At 52.5% G+C, this 22,053-nt stretch overlaps 2 protein-coding genes across 19 annotated transcripts in view; one reads left to right on the top strand and one right to left on the bottom strand.

Moving 5' to 3' along the window:
* Nucleotides 1-724: 724 nt before the first annotated feature.
* Nucleotides 725-11,451, bottom strand: SPACA9 (sperm acrosome associated 9). Of its 13 annotated transcripts, none has more exons than XM_005605900.4 (6): nt 10,643-11,451; nt 9,248-9,429; nt 5,341-5,521; nt 2,616-2,818; nt 1,715-1,862; nt 725-796 (listed from the first exon to the last, which is right to left on the bottom strand). In XM_005605900.4, exons 3-6 carry the CDS (start codon nt 5,482-5,484, stop codon nt 785-787), a joined length of 507 nt encoding a protein of 168 aa, XP_005605957.1. In that variant the 5' UTR covers nt 5,485-5,521; nt 9,248-9,429; nt 10,643-11,451; the 3' UTR covers nt 725-784. The 13 variants fall into 13 exon arrangements, with proteins under 13 accessions (XP_005605957.1, XP_070108099.1, XP_070108098.1 ...); XM_070251998.1 differs by having other exon boundaries at nt 11,117-11,288; XM_070251997.1 differs by having other exon boundaries at nt 10,673-10,806.
* AK8 (adenylate kinase 8) overlaps nt 10,887-22,053 on the top strand; it is a 132,205-nt gene continuing 121,038 nt past the window's right edge. For 2 of the 6 annotated variants that reach the window (XM_070251990.1, XM_023629219.2), the window contains exons 1-4: nt 11,424-11,484; nt 12,237-12,305; nt 14,812-14,896; nt 20,259-20,308. In XM_070251990.1, coding sequence (XP_070108091.1) covers nt 14,815-14,896; nt 20,259-20,308 — 132 coding nt within the window. In that variant the 5' untranslated portion in view covers nt 11,424-11,484; nt 12,237-12,305; nt 14,812-14,814. Of the gene's footprint in view, nt 11,485-12,236; nt 12,306-14,811; nt 14,897-18,689; nt 18,807-20,258; nt 20,309-22,053 lie in introns of those variants that run through there. The other 4 variants (XM_070251989.1, XM_023629214.2, XM_023629220.2 and 1 more) reach the window with 3 other exon arrangements.

Raw genomic sequence — 22,053 nt, 5'->3', positions numbered from 1 at the left:
TGCTGGCTTGAGTCATCCCTACCAGAAAACTCAAAACCAGGAGGCCCACGGGGTCTGCACTGCCGTCCAGCCCTCCTTTTAGTGTGTGCTTGCATTCCTAAGGGTCAGCCGGCGCCTTGGGTTTAATACAGCCCTTTTGGTAGAGCCTAAGTGATACTGACATGGTTGACAGCTTACTGGGCTTGAGCCTTGCCAGTTGTGTTCTGTGCATGTGCCAATGAAAACGTGCGGCTAGCATCCACCGCCTTCCACGTGCCCTCAGCTGTTTGGAAGAAGGCAGGAAACAACCTTTAAACGATGCTTAGGTCTCCCCGGCCTTACCACCTCTTGCTTGGGACATGCTGGGGAAAGACCAGGGATGAAGAGCTCCATTTGCAATGTGGTTTTCAACTGCTTGCCCCTGCCCAGCTGCCCCTGGAAGTCAGTATACTCTGCCCATTTTAATAGTGGAAGCAGATCCTTTGAGACAAAGACTCAGAGGTGGCAGCTTTTAATTTTGTCCGGAGAATTCAGATGCTCTATACAAGGAGTTACTTTGCTGGCCTTCTGAGGGTCTTTGGCACAAAGCTCTTCAGAGCACCTTCTTTCTGGAACTGGGTATACGCCTGTCTATAGAGGTTGCTCTCTGCTAGTTGTTTTGTTTGGGATGCTACTGCCCACTGGCTTCTGTTGTCTTAGGATCAGTCTAGTCTAAGGGGTAAATCCCAGGAAGCCAAGCCAGGCGGAGAGGTGGTAGAACACTTTATTCTTGACTGTCGCCCCCGAGGAAGCAAGAATACAGAAGCTAAGTCGTCCCCTGTGAAGGGAAAAACCAACAGTCAGACAGTACTTCTGGCCAGCTCAGAAGCCAGCGACACATTTTACACGGTCTGGGCCTTAATTATGTTGTGAAAGTCAGGTGATTGTCCTTGTGCAGGAGCCACACAGTCAGAATGCTTCCAGCTTCTCTCACAGTCCTCCTCTCCCACGTAAAGGAGGAAAGGCATGTTTGTTCCCCTTTGGGCTTTGGTCCAGAGACCTAATCACACTGAGGAAGTTCAGCGTGCTGACCCTCAGCATCCTGGGAGGTGGGAGCAGAGAGCAGTGCCTTGCCTACAGTTGCCACTGTGGCGGGAAAGGAGCTGGGCAGTCTCCTCCAGCTTGATGGCTCCACCTGGAAAGCTGGACTTGCAGCGTGGGCGGGCCTGGCAGGGTGGTGGGTGGGAGCCCAGAGAGGACCTGGGTGGGCAGTCAGTGCCCCTAGCGCTTTACCAGCCTCCCCAGGACACCCTCCACCAACAACACTGTAAGCAGGGGTCCTCTTCATCAGCACAGAGCCTGACGCTCAGAGGTGAGGAAGTTAGGAGTTAAAGCAAGAGTGGGAGAAAGGTTCTCACTAATATATTGGGCCATCCCCTTTGAGCTTAATAAATCGCAGGGACTGTGGGTGCCGATGAAAATAGATCAACCAGTGGAAACCAAGTTTAGCAACAAAGCACCCTGGGGGCGGGCAGGTTTGGGATGGGGATGGAGCAGGTCACCAGCTGAGTTACAGTTTCCCACCAGGTGGTCTCCAAGGAGGTTTAGCACATCCTTTGTCTTTCCCCTTAGGTTTGAAGCTGTCTTTTGTAAGTTGCCTATACTCATGTTTTCTTAACCAAGGCTTGGTGCCTGTGGCCTGGGAAGGATGAGTGCCTGCCCCCGTGGCTTCCTGGCGTTCCGGGGGCTCACTCACAGGCTGCAGCACTTTGCGGGGTAGCTTCTCCGAGTGCGCGATCCATTCTTTCATTAAGTCTAGGACGATGGGGATGAGGCTGACCACGCCTCCATAGTGGTTCCTGGCCTCGTCACAGCTGAGGTGGTTCACCACGTCGTGAGGATACCTGCAGGGCAGCAGGAGGGCCGGTGAACCCTGCTCAGGAACTCTGCCAGGATCCCAGCACTGACTGCACATCAGAATCCCCTCAGGAGGCTTGAGGACTGTGCCCACACCATGCCCGGCTCTGTTTCGGACATTGTGGGTCAGCAGGTTTAGGGGACAACAGCCCCAGGTAATCCTGCAAGGCAGGAGCTATGAAGCACTTGCCTGCATTTTGTAGAAACCTGGATTCGGGGCTGTGGAAAACTGCTGTGATAGCTCCAAAACACTCTGCTTAGTCCCTCTCGCTCTTCTTACCCTAATATCTAAACAGCCTCCGCAGGGCTTGGAATGGGGGAACCACACTGGTGGTGCTGACGCCATGGGAACGGGCTCCAGACCTGCTGCTGCTTTGTGGGCTTCTGGGAACAGCTGCTTTCTGACCAGCTTCCCTCTGCTGGGTGCTAGCTCCAGTGAGAGAGTTTGTGTCCTACTATATCTGGGGCCTCAGGATCTTCCGTTTTCATTAAGACCATTTTTGGGGGGGGGGAAAAACCAAAACATTTGTTGGGTCAGAGTCATTCCAATAAATCGGTGGGCCTAGGATCTCACCTAGGGAAGTCTGGATAGTAGGCACATGCCTCATCAGTTCAGACTTACCTCCCCTCTCAACAAAAGCCTGCCCTTCCTCTAGGACCCTCCTCTGCCGTCCTTTCCCCTGACCCCCTCCTCACATGCGCATGCTGAGGCCTCAGGAACAGGACCAGAAGGGACTTACTTTGCTCTAAGGCTGCTTAAGTCACTGCTTTGGCTAACAAAGGTTTTGCATTTCTCGAGGAGGTTGTTGGTGACTGGGGTGCCAGAGTGCAGGGCTTCGAAGTGCTGGCAGAGCTTGCTCAGCTCCGTGCAGATGTCCAAGAACATGAGCAGAATGCGCCGGTCTGTGGAGTTGTTGCAGTGGTGTTCCATGTAGTTCTGCACCTGCAAAGGCCAGCGTGACGTGAGCTGGGAGGCACCAATGCGGATCTCGGCTGGTTTGTGGGGCACATATCCATGAGCAGCCACCCTGTTCCTCCCACCCTCCCAGAGTCACGGGGGGAGATGTGAGTAACATTTATGCATTTGAGTGTACAGACCACTCTATATATACAGCTGATATCATTAAGTGTCCCAGGCACTGTGCAAAATGCTTTGCAGCCCTGAACTCACATACTCCTCACCTAAACCCTATACGCTGGGTACCTTTTTAAATCCTCATTTTACAGATAAATACCAGAGGCTCAGAGAGGTAAAATAACCTGCTCGGTCAGTGGCGAAGTGACGAAGCTGGATTTCATCCCCAGCTCAATAGCTCCGGGCTCGTACCCCTCACCAGTCCCCATGCACCTAAGCAAAGAGGGCTGGGCCCCAACTTCTCATGCCATGGTCCCACTTAGAGGACACAGTGCTGGGTTGGGCCACTTAGACTGAGGAGCAAACAGAAGGAACTAGAATCCCTTGCAGTTTCAATGTCCTGTGTTTCCAAGGTAGAGAAAGGAGGGACAAGTCAGTAAGTGGAGCTGAGGAAAATGATGATCCATCTGAGTCTCTACTTTACACCATAGGCAAAAATCAACTAGGAGGATGAAGGGCTTAAATACCAAAGACAAAACTAACCCTCCCCTGTGAAGGTGTTTCAGACACAGAAGTAGGGAACCCTTTCCTGAATAAGTCATAAAAGGTGCTAAGAATAGTGTTACAGCTCATCAACTTTCATCCCTTTCCTTGGGGGGAATGGGGATCTTTCCTGGGTCAGGGCTCTTTCTCTCCAGAGTGACCTGGGACCATCCAGTGACTGGATCTGAGATGGGGCAAGGGCAGGAGGCCTGATCTTGTGCTGGGGAGCATCTGGCTCCGAGCCAGGCAGGAGTAACTGACCCCTTTCACAGTCAAATTGTTCTAGTCTCCATGATGCAGGGGAAGGGGTATCACCTGCCTCCTCCAGCACCCATCAAGTTCTGAGTCTAAACCAGGGTTTTTCTGCTGCCACCAGCTGCCTTTTTGAGGCTAGGGGATGGCTTCCCAAATGATCCCAAGTGGTTCCTTCCCAAGTACAGTAGCTCTGTAAGGGGGAAGAACCTACACCGTGGCGTAACCACAACAGAGCAGCATCCCTGGGCTACAGGGTGTGTGTGTGCAGGTAACCTTTGGATACCTCTGGTCCAGGGAGGGCAGGCTGAGGGTTGGGAGTCAACACTTCACATGGAGAGTCAGAATGTGTAGGGCCATTGTTCACCAAAAGCCTTGGCTGAACCTAAGGCAAGAAGGCTACACCCTTATGCATGGGAGGGGCCGGGGTCACTCAGCACTGATGTAGGTTCTGAGCAGAGGTGGGAGGTCTCAGGTGCTCCTTCCTGACACTGAAAACCTGTCCAGTGCCCTTGAAGTCTGAGCCTTTGGGGGATGGGCTAAAAAGGATGCAGCCGATTTACTTCCAAATTGTTCAGGAGAAAGAGGGTGTGTGTCTGGAGAGATCACGCAAACCTGGCTAAATATTACAAATTGGTGTATTGAGGGCAAGGTTATATGGGTGTTTGTCTACTGTACGTTTAAAATTTTTCAAGTTAAAAAATTGAAATTTTTACAAAAATTAGAAAAAATCATTTCTTGAAGGGTGCTGCCAGCAAGGGCTGCTGTTCTCCGTGGGCCTGTGTGCTTCTCCTGAGCAGTTCTGAGCCCTGGGCCCCACTCCCACCCCACCCTGACACTGGTTAGCTTTCCACAAGCCGACTCCTCCGCAGGTGGCATCTGTCCCGTTGGGGACAGCCGCTTGGGCCTGATGCTTGCGGCTCACACCCGTAAGCTCCTGGAAGGCTCGCTGGGTCTTGAGGCCCCAAGTCCTGCAGAGCCAACTTAGACAGCAGCTCCTCCATGAGGAGATGGGGGTCAACAAAGACGTCTGCAAACGAGACTAGCCATGTGCTGGGCGCACTGAGTTCCCCAAAGCCCACGGAGTCCGACAGCCGGGACCATGCGCATCTGCTCCTGACTGTACCCCCAGGACTTAGCCGGGGCCTGGCAGACAAGGCCAGACACGGGCTGGGTGTTGTACACGGAGGATCTCACTAAATCCGCATGAGAGACCTGGGATGTGTGTGCTGCTCCTCTCATTTTAGATGCTCCTCTCATCTGTAGATAAGGTGACTCACTGGCCCAAGGTCACAGAGGTGGCACGTGCTAGAGCCAGGACTTGAACGGTGGCCAGCTGAGTCTTGAACCCACGTTTTTAACCACTTTGTTATTCGCTCACATATCTGGTGAGGGAGTGAATGAATGGCTCATTCCACCACTTAGGATCTGAAGCCTGATTCTGGCACAAAAGTGCTTCTCCTCTCTGGGCCTCAGGTTTTTTTTCATCTTTCAAGGGAGGGGACTGGGCCTGGTGCCATGCAGGAATCTCTGGGTATGGCAGGTCCTTGAGACCCTGGCCCCGCCTGCCCGCCCGCCTGCCCCGGAGGCATCACCTGTCCGATGCTGGTGATGGGCCGGATCTTGTCGTGGGCATTCTCTCTGCAGTGCTCCAGAGCAGCGATGAAGGTAAACTGTTGCTGCTGGAAGAGCTTGTACTTCTGCTCGATGCTTCGCAGGGATTCTTTCACCTCATTCATTGTCTTCCTCAGTAGTCATTTACAAGAGAAGAGGACTCTATGGGGAGGAAGAGGAGAGCCATGAGGTCCCAGGGGCCAGACCAAGGATCCAGCTCTGGAGTCGAGAAGGATGCCCACAGCTCCTCTCGGCGGAGTGCTGCGCCGAGCGGCTCCCCACACCCCTGGGGGGCAGGGACTGTTTTCATTTCCATTGTGCGGAGAAGGAAATGAGGCCCCAGGAGGCTGCACACTTGCTCAAGATCCCACAGGCTGTCCACGACAGAGCTGAGCCTGACCTAAGTCCATTTACCCTCCAAGGACACACTCTTTGCCATGAAATGTGATTTCTTTCCCTCAACTGTGGACAAGAACCTCTCTTGTCTCAGCTTCTCCAGATTTGGGGTATCTGTGCGCGTGTGCGCACGCGCACGCGCACACACACACACACACACACACACAGCCTCTGATGCCTCCTTGTGGTGTCAGCAAAAGCTGGGATCAAGGAATATGCCACAGCTTGTAAAATCTGTGATTTTTATCAGTTTGGACCAAATTCTTTTAAAACATCTGCTACTCTTAAATTAGTGGGAAAGGCTAGGCATTCTTTCCCATGGGCTAAGCAGGGGAAGAGTCAGCACTTGATTGTCTAGTCCCAGAAGATGCAGTTTCCCTGCTGTGTGCTTGGGGCAGGAGCCCTGATCTCAGGTCTGCCCATTCCCAGGGCAGGGCTGGCTGATCGCGACTCCTCCCTGCCTCCCCTGTTAGTGCAGGAATGACCCTGATTGGAAACAATAACACCACGGGGAATGCTCTCTTTTGGTGCCTCACAGACTGTCCCTGGTGTGATCCAGGCGGTCCCACGAGTCTAGAATCTCCTCTGTGAGCAGAGAAGGCTATGGGTTCTGCCCTCCATGACATCACAATTTTGCTGAGCGCATGCAAAATGCTCCAGGTCACAGATTTGTAGAATGTTAGAGGTGGAAGGGACCTCAGTAGGTCAACTCCCCTTGACTTCTGGGGGAAATTGAAGCCCAGGGTGTCACAGCAAGCTTGTGCGGGAGATACCCAAGGTCCCAGGCTTCCTGATGTCTAACCAGCATCCTCAAAGCTGCCACAGCGGGCTGCTCCTCCACCACAAGGCACCAGCACACACGGAGCCCAGGCTTGCACATGCCCTATGTGAATGGGGGTCAGAGGAGGCTGTGCGAGGTAGGGTCCAAATGAGATGCTGCAAATGGAAGGGGCCAGAACACTTGGCAAGGATGGGGGTGGGGAGGGACTGATTCCAGGCTTCCTTGCAGGCCCCAGGTGGAGAGAAGCAAGAATAGGATGGAGCCGCAAGATGTTTCTTTCTGCTGTGTCTTCCTCAGCTCCTGAGCCCAGGGCAGGGCTGGAGCCAGGGAGGGCATCTCTATGGCAAGAGGAGATGGCATCAAAGATGAAAGGAAACGCAAGGAGAACAGACCAGAAGATGGCCTCCATGACATGACGGGAGCTGTAAATCAGAGAACCTGGAGAGATGGAGCCGCAGACCTGGACTGAGTGCTGACACGCAGCCAGGTTGCCATAAAGGAGCTGTGCCAGGAGGGACCCTGACAATTGCACCCCATAAACTCCAGTGGGTCTACTGTAAATAGAGCACGCTTCAGCGGCAGTGTCCTGAGGCCACCCCTGGGAGCCATAGCACTTGTGTTTGCCAACAGAGCAGCCACAGCTCCATGGGGGACAGGTCTGGTCCAGGGCCAGGCAGGGCAGTAGCTTCCTTCCAGCTCAGCCTCCTCCCCACTCAGTCCCCCACCTGAAGTGGGCAAGCAGGAAGGGGAGCCAGGGTTGTGGGGATGCCGTGGGGCCCATATACAGCCAAAGTCCCCCCACCCCCGCCCGGAGACAGAAATGGCAGGCACAGTAAACCCAGGGTGCTGAGGTTTTCTGTTGTGCCTCCCATGGTGACAGGCTTACCAGGGCCTGGACTACACTGAGGCGAGTGAGGCACTCACCTCGGTGCAAAATGTAAGGGGGTGCCAGAAAAGTCAGCAATCAAGACAGGTAAGACTATTTAACACACTACTTAAGAAAATAAAAGCGAACACCAAAAAGTCCACGAAGAACAAAATATCGAAATTTTAAGTAAAGACAGGATTCGGTGCAGTGCCGTGCCTTGTCGTACTGAAGCTTGAAGCAAAAGGAAAAATCAGCAAAACCGCTCCTGTCTTTATTTACGTTTTTGATATTTTATTCTAAATGGAGTTTTGCATTAATTTTGACTTTTTAAGATAGTGCATTTAAATATCATTTGTCTTGATTACTACCCCACCCGCCTTCCCACTTAAGTTTTGTGCCGAGGCAGCGCGTCACTTGCCTCCAGTAGTGCCGGCCCGGGCTCACACACGACTGGGGAAGTGAAGACCTAGAAGCATGGCATGGAGGTTCGGGGAGGAGGCGGAGTGTGTACGGTTCGCCTGGCCTTCCCCCATCATGGTGGTGGTTAAAAACCCAAGGCCTGGCATCACACAGTCCTGGGTTCAAATCCGGGTTCGACCACTTCTTTCCGGCCTTGGGCAAGCTGCTCATCTCTGAGCCTCACTCCTGACATGCACCGCAGGAGACGGCAGGTGTAAGGTGTGGAGCCCAAAGCCTGGAATGCAGTAGTGCCTGGTTGCCGGAGCAATCAAAGCTATGTGATTAAACGGGCTGCATGCGAGGACAGGGGAATGCCACAACAGGCATGGTGTGTACCCTGAGAGAGGCAGAGGCTGCCACGGAGGAGGGGAGGCTGGAAAATAAGGTGGGCTTTGGAGAGGTGGAGAGCAGGGGGGCAGAGCGGGTGGGACCCTGGGTTAGAGGCTGGCAGGTGGGGATGTGGGAATATTGTGAGCAAGTGCAGAAGGCAGCGGTGGGCAGGGTGAGGCTGAGGGACCCCAAGTGTCAGGCAAAGCTATGAGAAGAACCACTGAAGGCCAAAGAGGGTAAGAAGCACTTCATGCATTCACTCATTGTTCATTCATTCCTTCTGCATTGCCCAGCACATGCCAGGCACTATTCCGGGTGCTGGGCTATACACAGCATTGAACAGACAGACGAGATTCCCTACCCTGGAGGAACTTATCTTTTGGAGTGGGAGGTGGACAGTAGGGATAAGTGAAAGAATAGTAGTGTAGACGAGGGCACTGCTGCAGAGAGAATGAAGCAGGGGAGTGGATGCAGATGTCGGAAATGAGGGGCTACACAGTCTGCAAGAGGGGCTGGGCTCCAGCCCCCAGCAAGGTCCTGGACGGCTCACCCCAGTCCTCCGAATTACAGCAGGTTATTCGATGGGGCTCTAGGAAAAACCTGGATGTGCATTATCTCAGGTCCTCACCATGGCCCTGTGAATGGGGTACTACGAGTATCCCTACATGACAGATGATGGAGCTGAGGTCACACAGCTAGGAAGTGAGCAAGTCAGGTTTCCCACTCAGCTCTGCCCGACTTTATGAAGTCTGGGCCCTTAACTTGGATACCTCCCTCCCTCTGTGATGGTCCTCAGAGACAAGCATGCCAGGCATCAGATTGACTGTGGCTTGGGGTAGGTGGGTGGGGGATACCAAGAGCCTGAAAAGCTGTCCGAGCCCTCACAGGGGTCATGCACTAGCTACACCTCTGGGCCTCGCTTCCACTCCCAGAAGACTGTTCTCCATCTCAAAGCAATGTGGACTAGCATTCAGGGGGCTGCCTGTGTGCCTGGCTCCCTGCCACCCTCGTGGGGCTTCCATGGCTGCCAAGTTCTTCAGGGATACAGCATTACCTTGGCTGGTGGCCCCAAGAGCCCCTGAGAGCAAAAGGGACTCAGTTCTTGATCCTAGCGACTTGTGACATGCACGCCAGGAATGTCATGAGAGGAGCTGTAATAAGCTATCCAAAGTGATCGTCCCTTGAACCAGCCAAATTAGCCTGGATGAAAGGCACAGGGTGCAGGTACTTCTCGATCTAGGGGAGGAGGGAGGGAAAAATGATTACCCACTAGGTTTTAGGCTTTAATTGATTTGTGTTTTTCCAGGCTGCTAAAGAAGATTAAATCATGGTATGAAAAGCGCCTAGGGCTTAAAATAAATGAGGAGAAAGGCAAGTCATTTCAGAAATGTCCAGGAAGCAAACTGGAGCTCTCCAGTGCAAACTGCTGGCTTAGTGATTGTATTTTTTGCTCCAAGAGGAAGCAGCTTCCTTTTCTTCCCCAGCTGTCTTTGCAGTTGGGTCTGACAAGCCGACCAAGGTGTGCACGCTTCGAGGAAGCAGTTCTGAGGGGAGAGGCACAGCTGCAGCCTCATATCCTTGGAGGGCGTGTCTCTGGGTGAGGGGCTGATGGAAAAGGCCTTGGCTAGGAGTCGGGACGCCAAGTTCCAGCCCAGGCTCCGCCTTGCATTAACAAGTGAACTTAGCCAAGAGTTTCCCCCTTTCTGGGCCTCAGTTTATCCATCTGTAAAACGAGGCAGTTTCAGTTAGAAGCTCTTCAAGGAGGCTTCTGATTCTAATGCTCCAAGATCAACAACTGATGAGGAAAGAGGCCTAGAAAGGGGAAATGACTTGCCCAAAGTCACTCCGCCAACAGCTATTCACCATTCTGATCCTCCCGTTTCTATAAAACGGGAATGAAGTTACCTATTTCTCAAGGCTGGTGCAAAGATTAAATGAAATAATATGACTAATAGTGGCCCCTATGTATTGGAGACTTACTGCATGCCAGTTACTATCTAATACTTCAAATATATGAGCTCATGGAATCCTCCCACAATCCCCACTCCATAGAGGAGGAAAGTGAGGCACAGAGCAGGCTCACACAGCTAGTAAGCGGTGGAGCAAGATTTGAACTCCAGCCTGTCTGTATTGACTATGCCATACTCCCTCTCCATAAGGTACATAGACACCACAGTTTTGTTGATAGGACAGAGAGCTCAAAAACGGTAACTCCTACCAAAAATGGCAACGGACAAGAGCCAGAGTCCCAATTCAGTACTGCGTCCGATACCAGCCCGTCCTCGTCCCACTGGGGATTAACACGGCTCGCAGTTCTCCTTCCCCCGCACCACGTCCCACCCCATCCTTCTCCCAGGGCAGCAGCAGCGGTCCCCTCCATTCTCCACTCCTCCACCCCCCCAGTTTCAGAACCCGGGGTTTGGGGGGTCCGCCCCCGGCCCGCTTTAACCTTGCTTGTCCTAGAGCGGCCTTCACTCACAGAGCGCCCTGAAGCCGGTAGTGCCTCCGTGAGTGTCTGGTGCCCCAGAGGGGCAGGGAGGCCCTACCCGGGGCTTGGGAGGCTGGGTGGGTGGGGTGAGGCTGTCGGGATGGGAAGGGGCGGGGCCGCGGGCCGGATTGTTACCGCGGGTGCCATAGCAATCGGGTCACGTGGCAGCCTCGCCCTACCCCTGGAGCTGGCGGCGGGAGGTCCTGGGGCCCGGAAGCTGCAAGTTGGCCGGAGAGTTTCCAACAGAACCCTCGGCCTTTCGGCTCGCCCCTTGGACGCCTTTCCCTCTTCAAAACCCTCCTTCACATCTATTCTTCATTTTAAAGATGGGGAAACTGAGGCTCAGAGAATAGAGCCTGGGCTGGCCCACGAAGCTCCTGGGGCCGACGTGCCCTCGGGGTGTTCTTGGGTGTCTCAGCACGGGGGGGGCCCTACCAGGGGCACGTCTGGCCCTAGAAGGCCGCAGCTGGAGACGCACAGCCGGGACAGCGAGGCTGGGGCGGGGAGAGCACTTGTCCCAGGCAGTAAGGCGCGCTGGCCAAGGAGCCAGGGACCCCACCCAGCACCAGTCTCGCGGGCGGGCCGGCGCGGCGCGCGCTGATGACGTAGGAGCGCGGCGCCCTTAGCGACCGTGGTTGCCAGGGAGCTGCGCGCGTTGATGACGTAGCGGCGCCCCTAGCGACCACGGTCACCAGGGAGCGGTCGCGCTGCTCGGCGGCATGGACGCGACCACTGCCCCGCACCACATCCCCCCGGAAATGTCCCAGTACGGGGAGGAGAACCACATCTTCGAGATAATGCAGGTGACCGGGCAGCCCCGCCCTGTCGCGACACCGGGCAGCGGCCCGGGAACCTCTGTCGCGGTACTGGATGCGCGCCGGCGACCTCGGTGCTGGGGGCCCACGTTTGTTAACCTCGGGGCCGCCCAGCTTGGGGTGTTGACTCCTGCCCCGCCGTGACCCCAAGGGATCCTTCGATCTGACGACGCTCTCTGTCCCTGCCCGGTAGACCCTGGAGGGAGGGAAGGGAGCAGGCCATCCTGGCCAGGATTTGGTCCTGGCTCCGCGCCAGCCGCCTCGGTGGCCTGGAACAAGTCCCTTCCTTTTCTCAGCTCCCCATGTGTGAAATGCCGGATTGCAAGAGCTGGTCTTCAAGGGACTCATCCGGGGCTGACAATTCCCAGTCTGTCCGCAGTGTTGGTTTCTGAGCAGGGCAGTGCCCGAGCTCAAGGTGGCATCCCTGTCCTGAGATGGCCGCCTTCGTGGGACGGCTGCCCTGTGGGTTGGACAGCATTTCCCACCTGGCCCCTCTTCCTCAGGCCCAGGAGTTCTGGGCAGCTCCCAAGCTCTCATCCTGCGTTCCTGACCTGACTGGGTCCCCACCCCCTGGGTGACCTTAGGAGAGACCTGCCTCTGAATTTGCTCCAGGTTTCCCTTCTGCATCTCCTGGAGGTAAAGGCTTTCAGGAGCTGGACTGGAAGAACTCTCAGTCAGTCAGAGGTTCTGAGGGCCGGAGGGAAGCTGGAGCCCAATTTTTAGAGCGTTTGTCTCCTCAGGGTACACTCCATCGAGGGAGGCTCCACCATGGGGACGCCTCTGGTCATTTGAGCCTCTGACCTGCACAGGTGAGAGAAGAGCTGAGACTAAGAAACCTAAGTCTCCATCTCTCCAGCAAATACATGCTTCCTTTGGAAAGAGTCAACTAATAGAGGTAGAGAGATTTCTAAAACAGAGTGGCCATTCTAAGTGAAGAAAGTGGCTGGCTGAGTTACAAGTCATTGTTTGGTGGGCAGGATGGAGGTGGCTCCTGGGGCACTGTGGGCTGCTCTGGAGAATGTGGTGTATCTCATAGTGATTGGAAGGAGCAGCCCCAGAAAGCTTTTGGTCCAGTATTTCCAGTCCATAGTCATTTGTGTGTTCCCTCCATAGTTTTTACCATTTCCATTTTTTTTTACACTTTTATTTTTCAATTTTTTTTTCCTGAGGAAGATTTGCCCTGAGCTAACATCCATGCCAGTCTTCCTGTATCTTTTAGTATGTGGACCACGAGCACAGCATGGCCCCTAACAGAGCAATGTAGGTCCTCGCCTGGGAACTGAACCTGGGCCACCCAAGTGGAGCACACTGAAATTAACCACTAGGCCACAGGGGTCGGCCCTACACTTTTTATTTTAAAATAATTTTAGGCCCACAGGAAGTTACAAAAATAGTACAGAGTTCTGTTGTACCCTTCACCCAGCTTCCCTCAGTAATAACATCTAACATATCTATAGTACATTGTCAAAACCAGGAAATTGACATTGGTACAGTACTGTTAACCAGACTACAGGCCTTATTTGGATTTCATTCATTTTTACCTGCACTCATTTTTTCACTGTGTGTACATTTCTATGAAATTTTATCACATGTATGGATTCATATAACCACCACCACATTTCCATTTTAACTTAATCGTTTCTTTAAATCAACCCACTTTTTTTTGCCAAGGAAGATTCACCCTGTGCTAACATCTGTTGCTAATCTTCCTCCTTTTTTTTTGTTTTTTTTTTCCTTGAGGAAGATTAGCCCTAAGCTAACATCTGTACCAATCTTCTCTATTTTTTTATATGCGGGACACCACCACAGTGTGGCTGGTGGGTGGAGTAGATCCGCACCTGGGATCTGAACCCTCGAACCTGGGCTGCCAAAGCGGAGCACACGGGACTTTATTTATTTATTTATTTTAAGGAAGATTAGCCCTGAGCTAACCTCCACTGCCAGTCCTCCTCTTTTTGCTGAGGAGGACTGGCCCTGAGCTAACGTCTGTGCCCATCATCCTCTCCTTTATATGTGGGGTGCCTACCACAGCATGGCTTGCCAAGCGGTGCCATGTCCGCACCCCAGATCAGAACCAGCAAACCCCAGGCTGCTGAAGCAGAACGTGCAAACTTAACCGCTGCACCACCAGGCCGGCCCCAGCACACGGAACTTTAACCACTTGGCCATGGGGCTGGGCCCTAAAACAACCCACTTTTAAAATATTAACTAACTTTTTTCATCTCATCCTAAGCAATATTCTTAAAATCATAGATTTGATGTACGAATTTTTGTAATATACGTTACACCTGCAACTATTGAAAAGTGAAATTAAAAACATCTGTGAACCATCTAAAGTCATCTCACGCCATCTCACCAGTGATATATAACTAGGGATCTCGCCCAACCATGCCATTTGACAGGTGGGGAAGCTGAGGCCCAGGGAAGGGAAAGGACTTGCTGGCGAGATGTGGAGCGGAGCTGGGACTTCGCACAGTTCAGTGCTTTTTAATGCCCCCTGCTCCCTCTTCCCCCCAAGAACTAAAGCCCTCCCTGCTTGTCCCTAGGACTGAAGGATCCTCCTTATTGCATCAGCCCAGCTCCTATCAGCTACCTGGTTCATTTCTGTGCCTTTTGTTCTGGAACCATGGAAGCTGCTTTCCCATGGAATTAAATGGCCAGACTATCCCAGTACTATTTAGATGTTCAGCTGGTAAATATTCTGTGCCGCTCTGGAGAGACACAGGTAGCAGTGATGCCCATGTCCTCCAGAAGATCTCTGCATTGGGCACCTACCGTAACTGTGCCAGGCACTGGGACAGGGTGAGGCAATAACAGACACGCAGGGGCTGTAGGAGCATATGACAGGATTTACCTAGTGAGTGTGCTCGGGCGGGTCTGTTTCCACTGAGACCTGAGGACGGAGGAAGAAGTGTTCTAAGCTGAGAGAACAGCATTTGCTAAGGCTCTGAAGGGTGAATGAGCGTGGTGCATGGGAAGACCTGAGGAGGGCTGCTCTGGAAAGCACAAAGGGACTGAGGGGAGAGGGCCCTGGGACTGCCTGCTCTGAGTCACGGGCGCAGTCCCTCCAGCTCTGCCTCTCTCCAGGTACCTCCCCAGCAAGACCCACATGGCCCCTCCCTCATGCCTCTGCTCGCGGGGACCCAAGCAGATGCCAGCTGGTCCCAAGTTGAAGATACATTTGGTGGGGTGCGGTGGAGAGTTCAGGTCCCATAGCCAGTATCCATAGTGACCAGGGTGCTGGGCCACTGGAGCCCAGGGTCCTGGGTGCCCATGCAGGTGTTAACTACATGGGTGTCTGCCTTGTGCCCACAGAACATGCTGGAGCAACTCCTGATCCACCAGCCCAAGGACCCTATCCTGTTCATGATCAATCACTTACAACTAGACAACGATAACGGTGAGCACTCTGCGAGCCCCCTCCTTCCCCTCCTCTTCCTGGGAGCACGTGTGAACTCCTCTGTCCTCCCTGTGTCTAAAGGGTGGTCAGAACAGGGTATGGAGGGGTTTCGACAACTTGGAGTGGTAGGTAATTGAAAGATGCCTTAACTTCGTTTGGAGTACCACTAATAATCCTCTTGCCCAGTTATTAAAGTGAAAGCTTCAGAATAGCCATGGAATCAATTATTAATGCTTTTGCATGACCCAGCTGATGTCACCTATTGGGTCTAAGCTCTGTGATTACACTTGTCAGGTGTCAATTTGGTTTCTGGTCTACCCAGACAGGCAAAAACTTGGGTTTTCCTGATGGTCCCATTATCAGCACCCAATAATGAGTGCCAGAACACGCCAAACCTCGGCCCTCGTGCAGGTTGGCCAGACCCAAGGCCAGAGCCCGGAACCCCGCAGCAGGGAGAGGAGAGGGCTCTGTTCCCCGGTTGATTTGCCGAGTGGAGGAGGATCATTGTCATCCTCCAGTGTCAGGGAGAAGTGGCATCTTGGCGCTTTGATATTTCTTTCATTGGAGCATTAGCTGCTTTGAAGGTTCTACCAGCACACCAGTGACATGAGCACTTGGTGCAGAGAGGGACAGAGGCCTGAGCTGCCTGACATGAGAAAGGACACTAAGTAGTTTAGAGAAAGAAAACGGTGAGAGAGAAGATGCCTAGCCTGCAGGTGCACCAGGCACACCTGGCCTTTCCATCGTGCCCTGCCCGCAGGTCCTGGTGCAGTCTCGGGCTTGGCGGCAGAGCATCACTGCTGGGCTTCTTGGTCTCGCTGCCGTTTCACTGACCTAAGCAAGGTAGTTCAAAGAGAGCCCCACAGTGCTCTTTTCTGAGCCTCTAGTTAGCAGGATTGAGAACTGACGTTGATTGTGAGCCTGGATGCCCCAGGTGGAGATAGAGCCATGACGTGGGCCGGGGGGGAGGCGGGTTGGGTGGGCAGGAGAAGCACCTTCTCCAGCTGCCCGCCCTGCCTTCCTTTGTTCCTGCTGTGACTCACTCTTCCAAGAGGCCCCTGTGCTCTGGTGGGCGTGGGTGGGAGGCTCCCCTGCTCTGCAGGGTGGGGTTAAGCCTCCGTCCTCTCTGGCAGTCCTGCTGCGGACCGCAGCTCACCAGCCGGGCCTCCGGCACCGGAGGAAGATGTTTCTGCATTCCCACTTCCCCAGCCCTGAGGCTGGATGGGGCTCGGGGTTGCTAAGCTCTGTTGTCTAAGGGCTGCTGGGAGCATGTCTGCCCGTGTTCATCTCTCTCGTACTGCCACCACCAAATAAGGACAGCAAAGCGAAGCAAAGGGACAGCAAAAGCGCAGGTCAGGGAAGTGGCCCTTCCTGCCGTCCCACTGCCAGAGCCCTTCAGTGCACTGCCCTTCCGGTTCTCCTGCTAAAATGTGAAGAGACTGCTCTCTCTTGGCCTCACTTCCCTCATTTGTAAAATGGCGTGTTCACCCGAGAGGGAGGCTGTGAAGCTCTGGCCTGGCCTGTGGTGGCTGGTCAGTGACGGCCACCGGAAGGAATGACCAGGTCCTGACGCTCCCGCGGGGCTTCAGGGGGTGCGATGGTGGGTTTCACTTGTGAAAAGCCTCGTGAGATTTTCTAAATTGAAGATTGTACTTGATGATAACATAACCATTTGAACCCTGGTAAGTTGGGTTGTGATGGCACTGCATGCCCCTGCTCTGAAGAGTCCTACCCGGGGCCGCGTGTGCCATGCTGTGTGATCTTAAACCGAGAACCCCAAAGCCTAGCCAGTCTGCCCGGCTAGAAATTCAAGAGCCTACAATTTGAGGCAGATTCCATCTTTATGTTTTGATTTTGCTTCTCTGTGTGCATATATAATTCTCAGTGTCCACTTCCTGAGAATTTTTTAAGTTCCAACACCATTTTTCTATTTTAGATGCAGTGAAGCCGACATTGGCTGGACAGTCATCTTGAGCGCTGGCCTTAAGGCCACCTGTGCCACCTCCTGTCTCCCTTCACCACCTCTTTCCACCCTCCTTAGCACCTCTTCCCATTCATCCATGGTCCTGTGGCTTTCCAAGTCTGCCCTCCATGGAGCCTTTCCTCCTTTCCCCACATGGGATCCGGTCTGTTGCTCTCAAGCGGGGGCGCCCTGCTTCATGTCTGTCCTCCTGAATAGCTGGAGTCAAGGTTTTTGGCCCAGGTGCTCTCAGGGAGTAGAGTCATTGGACCCCAGTGACCACTGTTTTGGGGGGTTGATTTGTTCCCACAGCCCTTCACCCCCTCTCCCAGGCCTTGGGCTAGCAGCTCTTATGGATGTTGGAACTCTTTGGCTCAAGTCCCAGCTTTTTTAAATGGAAAGAAGAGAGGGAAATTTGTTGGGTTTCCCTCCCCGTGCTCAGGCCTCCACTGACAGGTGCAGCAAAAACATGGGAGGCAGGGGAGAAGACCGAGATTTTGTGTGATTTTTCTGGGACTGGGGGAAACTAGAAATGGGTTTAACCCAACCTTTGTGTGTTGCACAAGAGGACAGGAGGCACAGAGAGGTCCCCTGACATCCAGTGAGCATTTCCCCTGCCCTGGGCTAGTGGGTCAGGTTGTCATGCCTCCTTCCAGCCGCATAGTGGCCTTTGTTAACTGGAAGTTGGGCTCTGAAGCCTCTGCTTTCTGGGCATGGGTGTTGGGTGGGCAGGAGTTCACTGTGACACACAGTGACATGGCCAGTGGCCGGTGTAGACAGAGAGGAGGCTCCAGACTCATCCCAGTGAGCGAGTGCAGGAGGGAACGAGGGGAGCCACCTGCACACGGGCTGGCAGCCCCTTCGCCGTGAGAAAAGCAGATTTAGTACAAAGTGAGCATTTACAGTAGCCCTGGGCAATATTAAAGCAGGCGATGGTGTATATAATGGTATGTTTCGTTTTTTATCAAACGTTTGTCCAAGAAAGCTGTGTATTAGAGCTCCAATACCTAAGGGTTTTCTTGTGAATTTTAAATCATGCTCCTAGTTAAACCTCAAAAGGATCTGTGGATGGAAAGGTTTTTTGATTTCCTTTGAAGTGGTTTGAAGATGTTGATTACTCTTGGCAGTCAAGCAGCCTTTTATGACACTGTTTATAAATAATTACTCATGAGCAGGGCTGGAGTTTCAAGGTGTTAGATTTTAAGAAACTGAAATTAATCACATAAATGTGTGCGAGAAATTAGGTGGGAGAAAGGCCGCGGATGTTCCCCTTTTAAAGCGTTTTCATAGATGTGTACAATTTGGGTGCCACTTACAGGAGCCTGGAAGGGGAGGGTTTCCCCAGCAGCCTTCCATCCCCGTAACTTTGTCAAGATGAATGCGCGACTTGGGAGTCAACTCGTTGCCCAAATGCTCTCGTCGAGATGTATCTGCCTTCTCCTGGGGTTCCGCAGGCCCTGAGCACTGTTGGGTCTGGCTCCAGTTCCGAGGAACTTCAGTGGAGGCCTGTGCTTAGAGGCCTGCAGAGGCAGCGGGGCCATGGACGCATGAGCCAGACCCACGTCCGCCTGCTGCTCTTTTACTCCGGCTTCAGCAAGCAAGTGTTCTCCCCGTGGTCTGTGTGAGCTCTTTGCTTTATTGTACAGGGCCCCTCTGCCCTTGACCTCCCTCCCTGCTGCTCTAATGCTGCCCCTCCCCCAAACCTTCCATGGCACCCCAGCTCCAATCCCGCTCATCATGTCACCTGACCAAGTGTCCCCAAATCCACCTCATTTCCAGACCCTCCTGTCAGCAGTGTTTTCTCCCTGCTGTGGCTTCTCTCCTCCAGGTGGAGGGCCCGGAAGGCCTTGCGCCAGATTACGTGGCTAGAGCAGAGAATGGGCCGTGAATCCCTGCCCTGGCTTGCCCCGGCCGTCTTCCCCGGGCCTGTGTCCTGAGCATCACCAGCGGGTGAGGCCAGACTCTCCACAGGGTCTGGGGGGCCCTCCACCTGGAAGCAGCAGAAAACCATGATGTGTGTCTGACTCCTCATGTCCTTGAGGAGAGAGCAGCCCCTTGTTGGAGACTGGGGCACAGAGTGTGAGGCTCCCTTTCAGTTCTCGTCTAGTGCAGTTACTCACTAGCTTTCACCAGGGGCCGTGGTCCATCCTGCCTTTCTCGGCAGCATGCGGTCCAGTGCCGAGTACAGACGAGGCGCTCAAAGTGTTTGTGGAGTGAGTCAGCAAATTATCTTAAACTTTTCTTCCACATTTTCCCTGAAAATGAGAAGGTGCTCTGAATTTGGGCAAAGGTCTATTTAAATGTGGGCAGCCTAGCTGGGTGTAGGGAGCTGATCATTAAACGGTGAGCCACGTGGACACAATAGTTCCTTCTTAGGGTCCACTTCCAAACTAGAAGGTCGTGCACATCCATTGTCCTCTGCATGGATTTCCCTCCCGGTGGTCTGGCAGGAATGGGGTCTGCTTATAGACAGCAGAGGCTCCAGCCTCTAATGAGTTGGAGTGCACATCTGTTCATCCACACTTTGGGTCAGGGGCCGGCTATCGGTGGCAAAGGCATGGACCTGGTTTCCGTGACCTCTGCTCCGTGCCCCTCACTCCCCACAGGTAGGGGAAGAGGGTGACACAATCAAGGTGGCGCTCAGGGAGGAATCAGCGTGGGTTCATCTGTCCAGACACCATGTTCTGTTGCCTTGTTTTGACCCAAGCATACACGCCTTCCACTTCTCCTCTTAAGATGCTGGTCTTGTCTTTTCCAGTGGCCAGCACCTACTCAATAGTCCAGTAGCCGCTTTGGGAATTCTGCAGGGCCAAGAAACTTCCAGAACCAGGAGTCTCACACTGAAGCAAGCAGCCACTTGTTTCTATTTGCATAGAAATGCCCATATTTGAAAACAAAGACTTTCCTGTCTGGGGTTTTATAAATCTGGCCCATACACCCCGGGCTTTTGCCTATTATTTCCCTCTGTAAAATGATGAGGAATACAATTTGCTAAATAAATAGGCATAGATATATATATAAAAAAAAGCTTCGAAGGTCGATTTACATAAAATACAGCTTTATTTGAGAGCGTGTCCCCAAGACAAAGTCCCTGTTTAAAATGCTTTATGGTGTTTGAAATCCCAATTGTTCTTGATATTTATTAGTTTAGCAAACAAGTTACCATGTCCATATCCCTTTGGAGACAGAAAAATAAACCATCTCAGTGATCACTTACCTCTCTAAACACAGAGAATATGTTCTGTGGTGAGAGCATCTCTGAGCTGCTGGGTTACAAACGACCGTGTCACTGGCAGAAATGGAAATCTGGGGAGGGAAGAAGTAAATACGCCCAGATGCTGCAGACATGGGAGGTTGCTTCGTCATATCGAGCAGTGACATTCAAATCTTTTTATTCCACAGTGCCGAAGATTGTAATCTTGGGTCCACCCGCCTCGGGGAAAACAACTATAGTAAGTGGATCATAGTAAGCATTGTAATACTGTAATACCGCATGTATCTCGCAGAGCAGGAGTGAGACACACCTCAGTGCCTCTGCAACATCACTGCGCTTTGCTTTTCCTTCTCCTGCTTCTTAACTTACTTTCTTATTACAAGAGGCAATGTGTGTTCCTAGTAGAAAACCTATAAAATACGAAAACCAAAAATATTATTCCCCACCCATCCAGAGATAAGTATTCCTTTAACATTTTGGGATATACCTTTGAGGGTTTTCTTATGGCTACCTGTCCACTGTCTTCGTACGCCCTTAGTTACAAACTTAGGATAAATTTCTAGAAGTAGAAGTGCTAGGTCAAACAGCATACACATTTCAAAGTGTGGAATCTTCAGATTTACTCTTAAAATTTTAATTATGAAATGTTTCAACTAATCAGAAAAGCATAAAAGCTGTATTGTAGATACTCATGTACCTAAACTCCCAAATTTTACAGCAATTTATCGTTTTGCCGTATTTACTTTGATGATTTTCTGTTTTTTTTCTTTTAAAGATTTTATTTTTCCTTATTTCTCCCAAAGCGCCCCGGTACATAGATGTGTATTTTCAGCTGTGGATCCTTCTAGTTGTGGCATGTGGGACGCTGCCTCAGCATGGCTTGATGAGCAGTGCCATGTCCGCGCCCAGGATTCGAACTGGCAAAACCCTGGGCCACAGAAGCAAAGTGCGTGAACTTAACCACAGCCACGGGGCCGGCCCCTCTCTCCGTTTTAAAGACAGTACAACTTTAAAGATGCAGTGAATACCTCATCTCACCTCACTCACCCTTTCTCATCTCTCCCTCTCTCCTTGGAGGCAACCCCTGTCCTGAAACTGCCTGCTTCATTCCCTGTATGGTTTTAATCTTTAAGCTCCTTTAAGTGCCAAAAACTTGTTAAAACTGTAATCATCTGAGATGAAACTCTTTCTGTCTCTTAAAAGCCCGGTTAGTTAACCTCAGTTGTCTTCCATTAACCCTTTCTGATGACCGTGTTGTCGCCACGAGCACATGTCCCGGGCCTGGATGATGTTGCAGGCTGTTTCCCCTGGTTAGCTGGCACCTTGCTTTATTCTGCAGAGGAATTAAGATGGCTGATCCTTGCACAGAACAGCCTGCGTTGCTGTGCTTTGGAGTTACTATAGCTGTTCTGTTTATCTATCTGTTCATCTGCCCATCTGTCCATCTGTCTGTCAGTCTGTCTCTCTGTCCGTAGTTTTTCTACTTTGTTCCTCAGGATAAGGCTGTCAGCGTTCACTCCTTGCTGGAATCCACCCACCTGAAGCGCTGCTTTACTATTAGAAGCCAGGGCCTCCCGGGCCTGCCACCACAAGCATCACCAGGGTGCTCTGGAAAGCGTAGGCTCCTGGACTCCCCTCCAGACCTACCCATTCAGCCTCTCCTAGGAGGGGCCCAGACAGCTCTTTGAAACTGCTCCCCAAGAGATTCTGACATTGGCAACGAGGGTGGTGGCCTCTGCACTGACACAGACAAGCTCAGGGACCCAGGTTAAAGCAGGGGCAGGTCCCTTGGGGTGAGGGGTCTCCTTTGGCAAAGGGCCTTTGTCTTTGAGACGTTCGACATTCTGGGACCACCTTGTTTCCTTCCCAGACCTGGCCCTCTGATCACTGGCAGGAATTTGCTGGGTAGAATTCTTGCAGCGTCTGTGAGTCAGAGCACAGAGACCTTCTTTTGTCTAGTCCCAACGTGGCTGAGGAGTCAAC

The sequence above is a fragment of the Equus caballus genome, chromosome 25, assembly GCF_041296265.1.
Source record: "Equus caballus isolate H_3958 breed thoroughbred chromosome 25, TB-T2T, whole genome shotgun sequence".
NCBI classification, from domain to species: Eukaryota; Metazoa; Chordata; class Mammalia; order Perissodactyla; family Equidae; genus Equus; species Equus caballus.
Note: the sequence above shows the minus strand (reverse complement) of the source record. Positions and strands in the feature narration are given on the sequence as shown.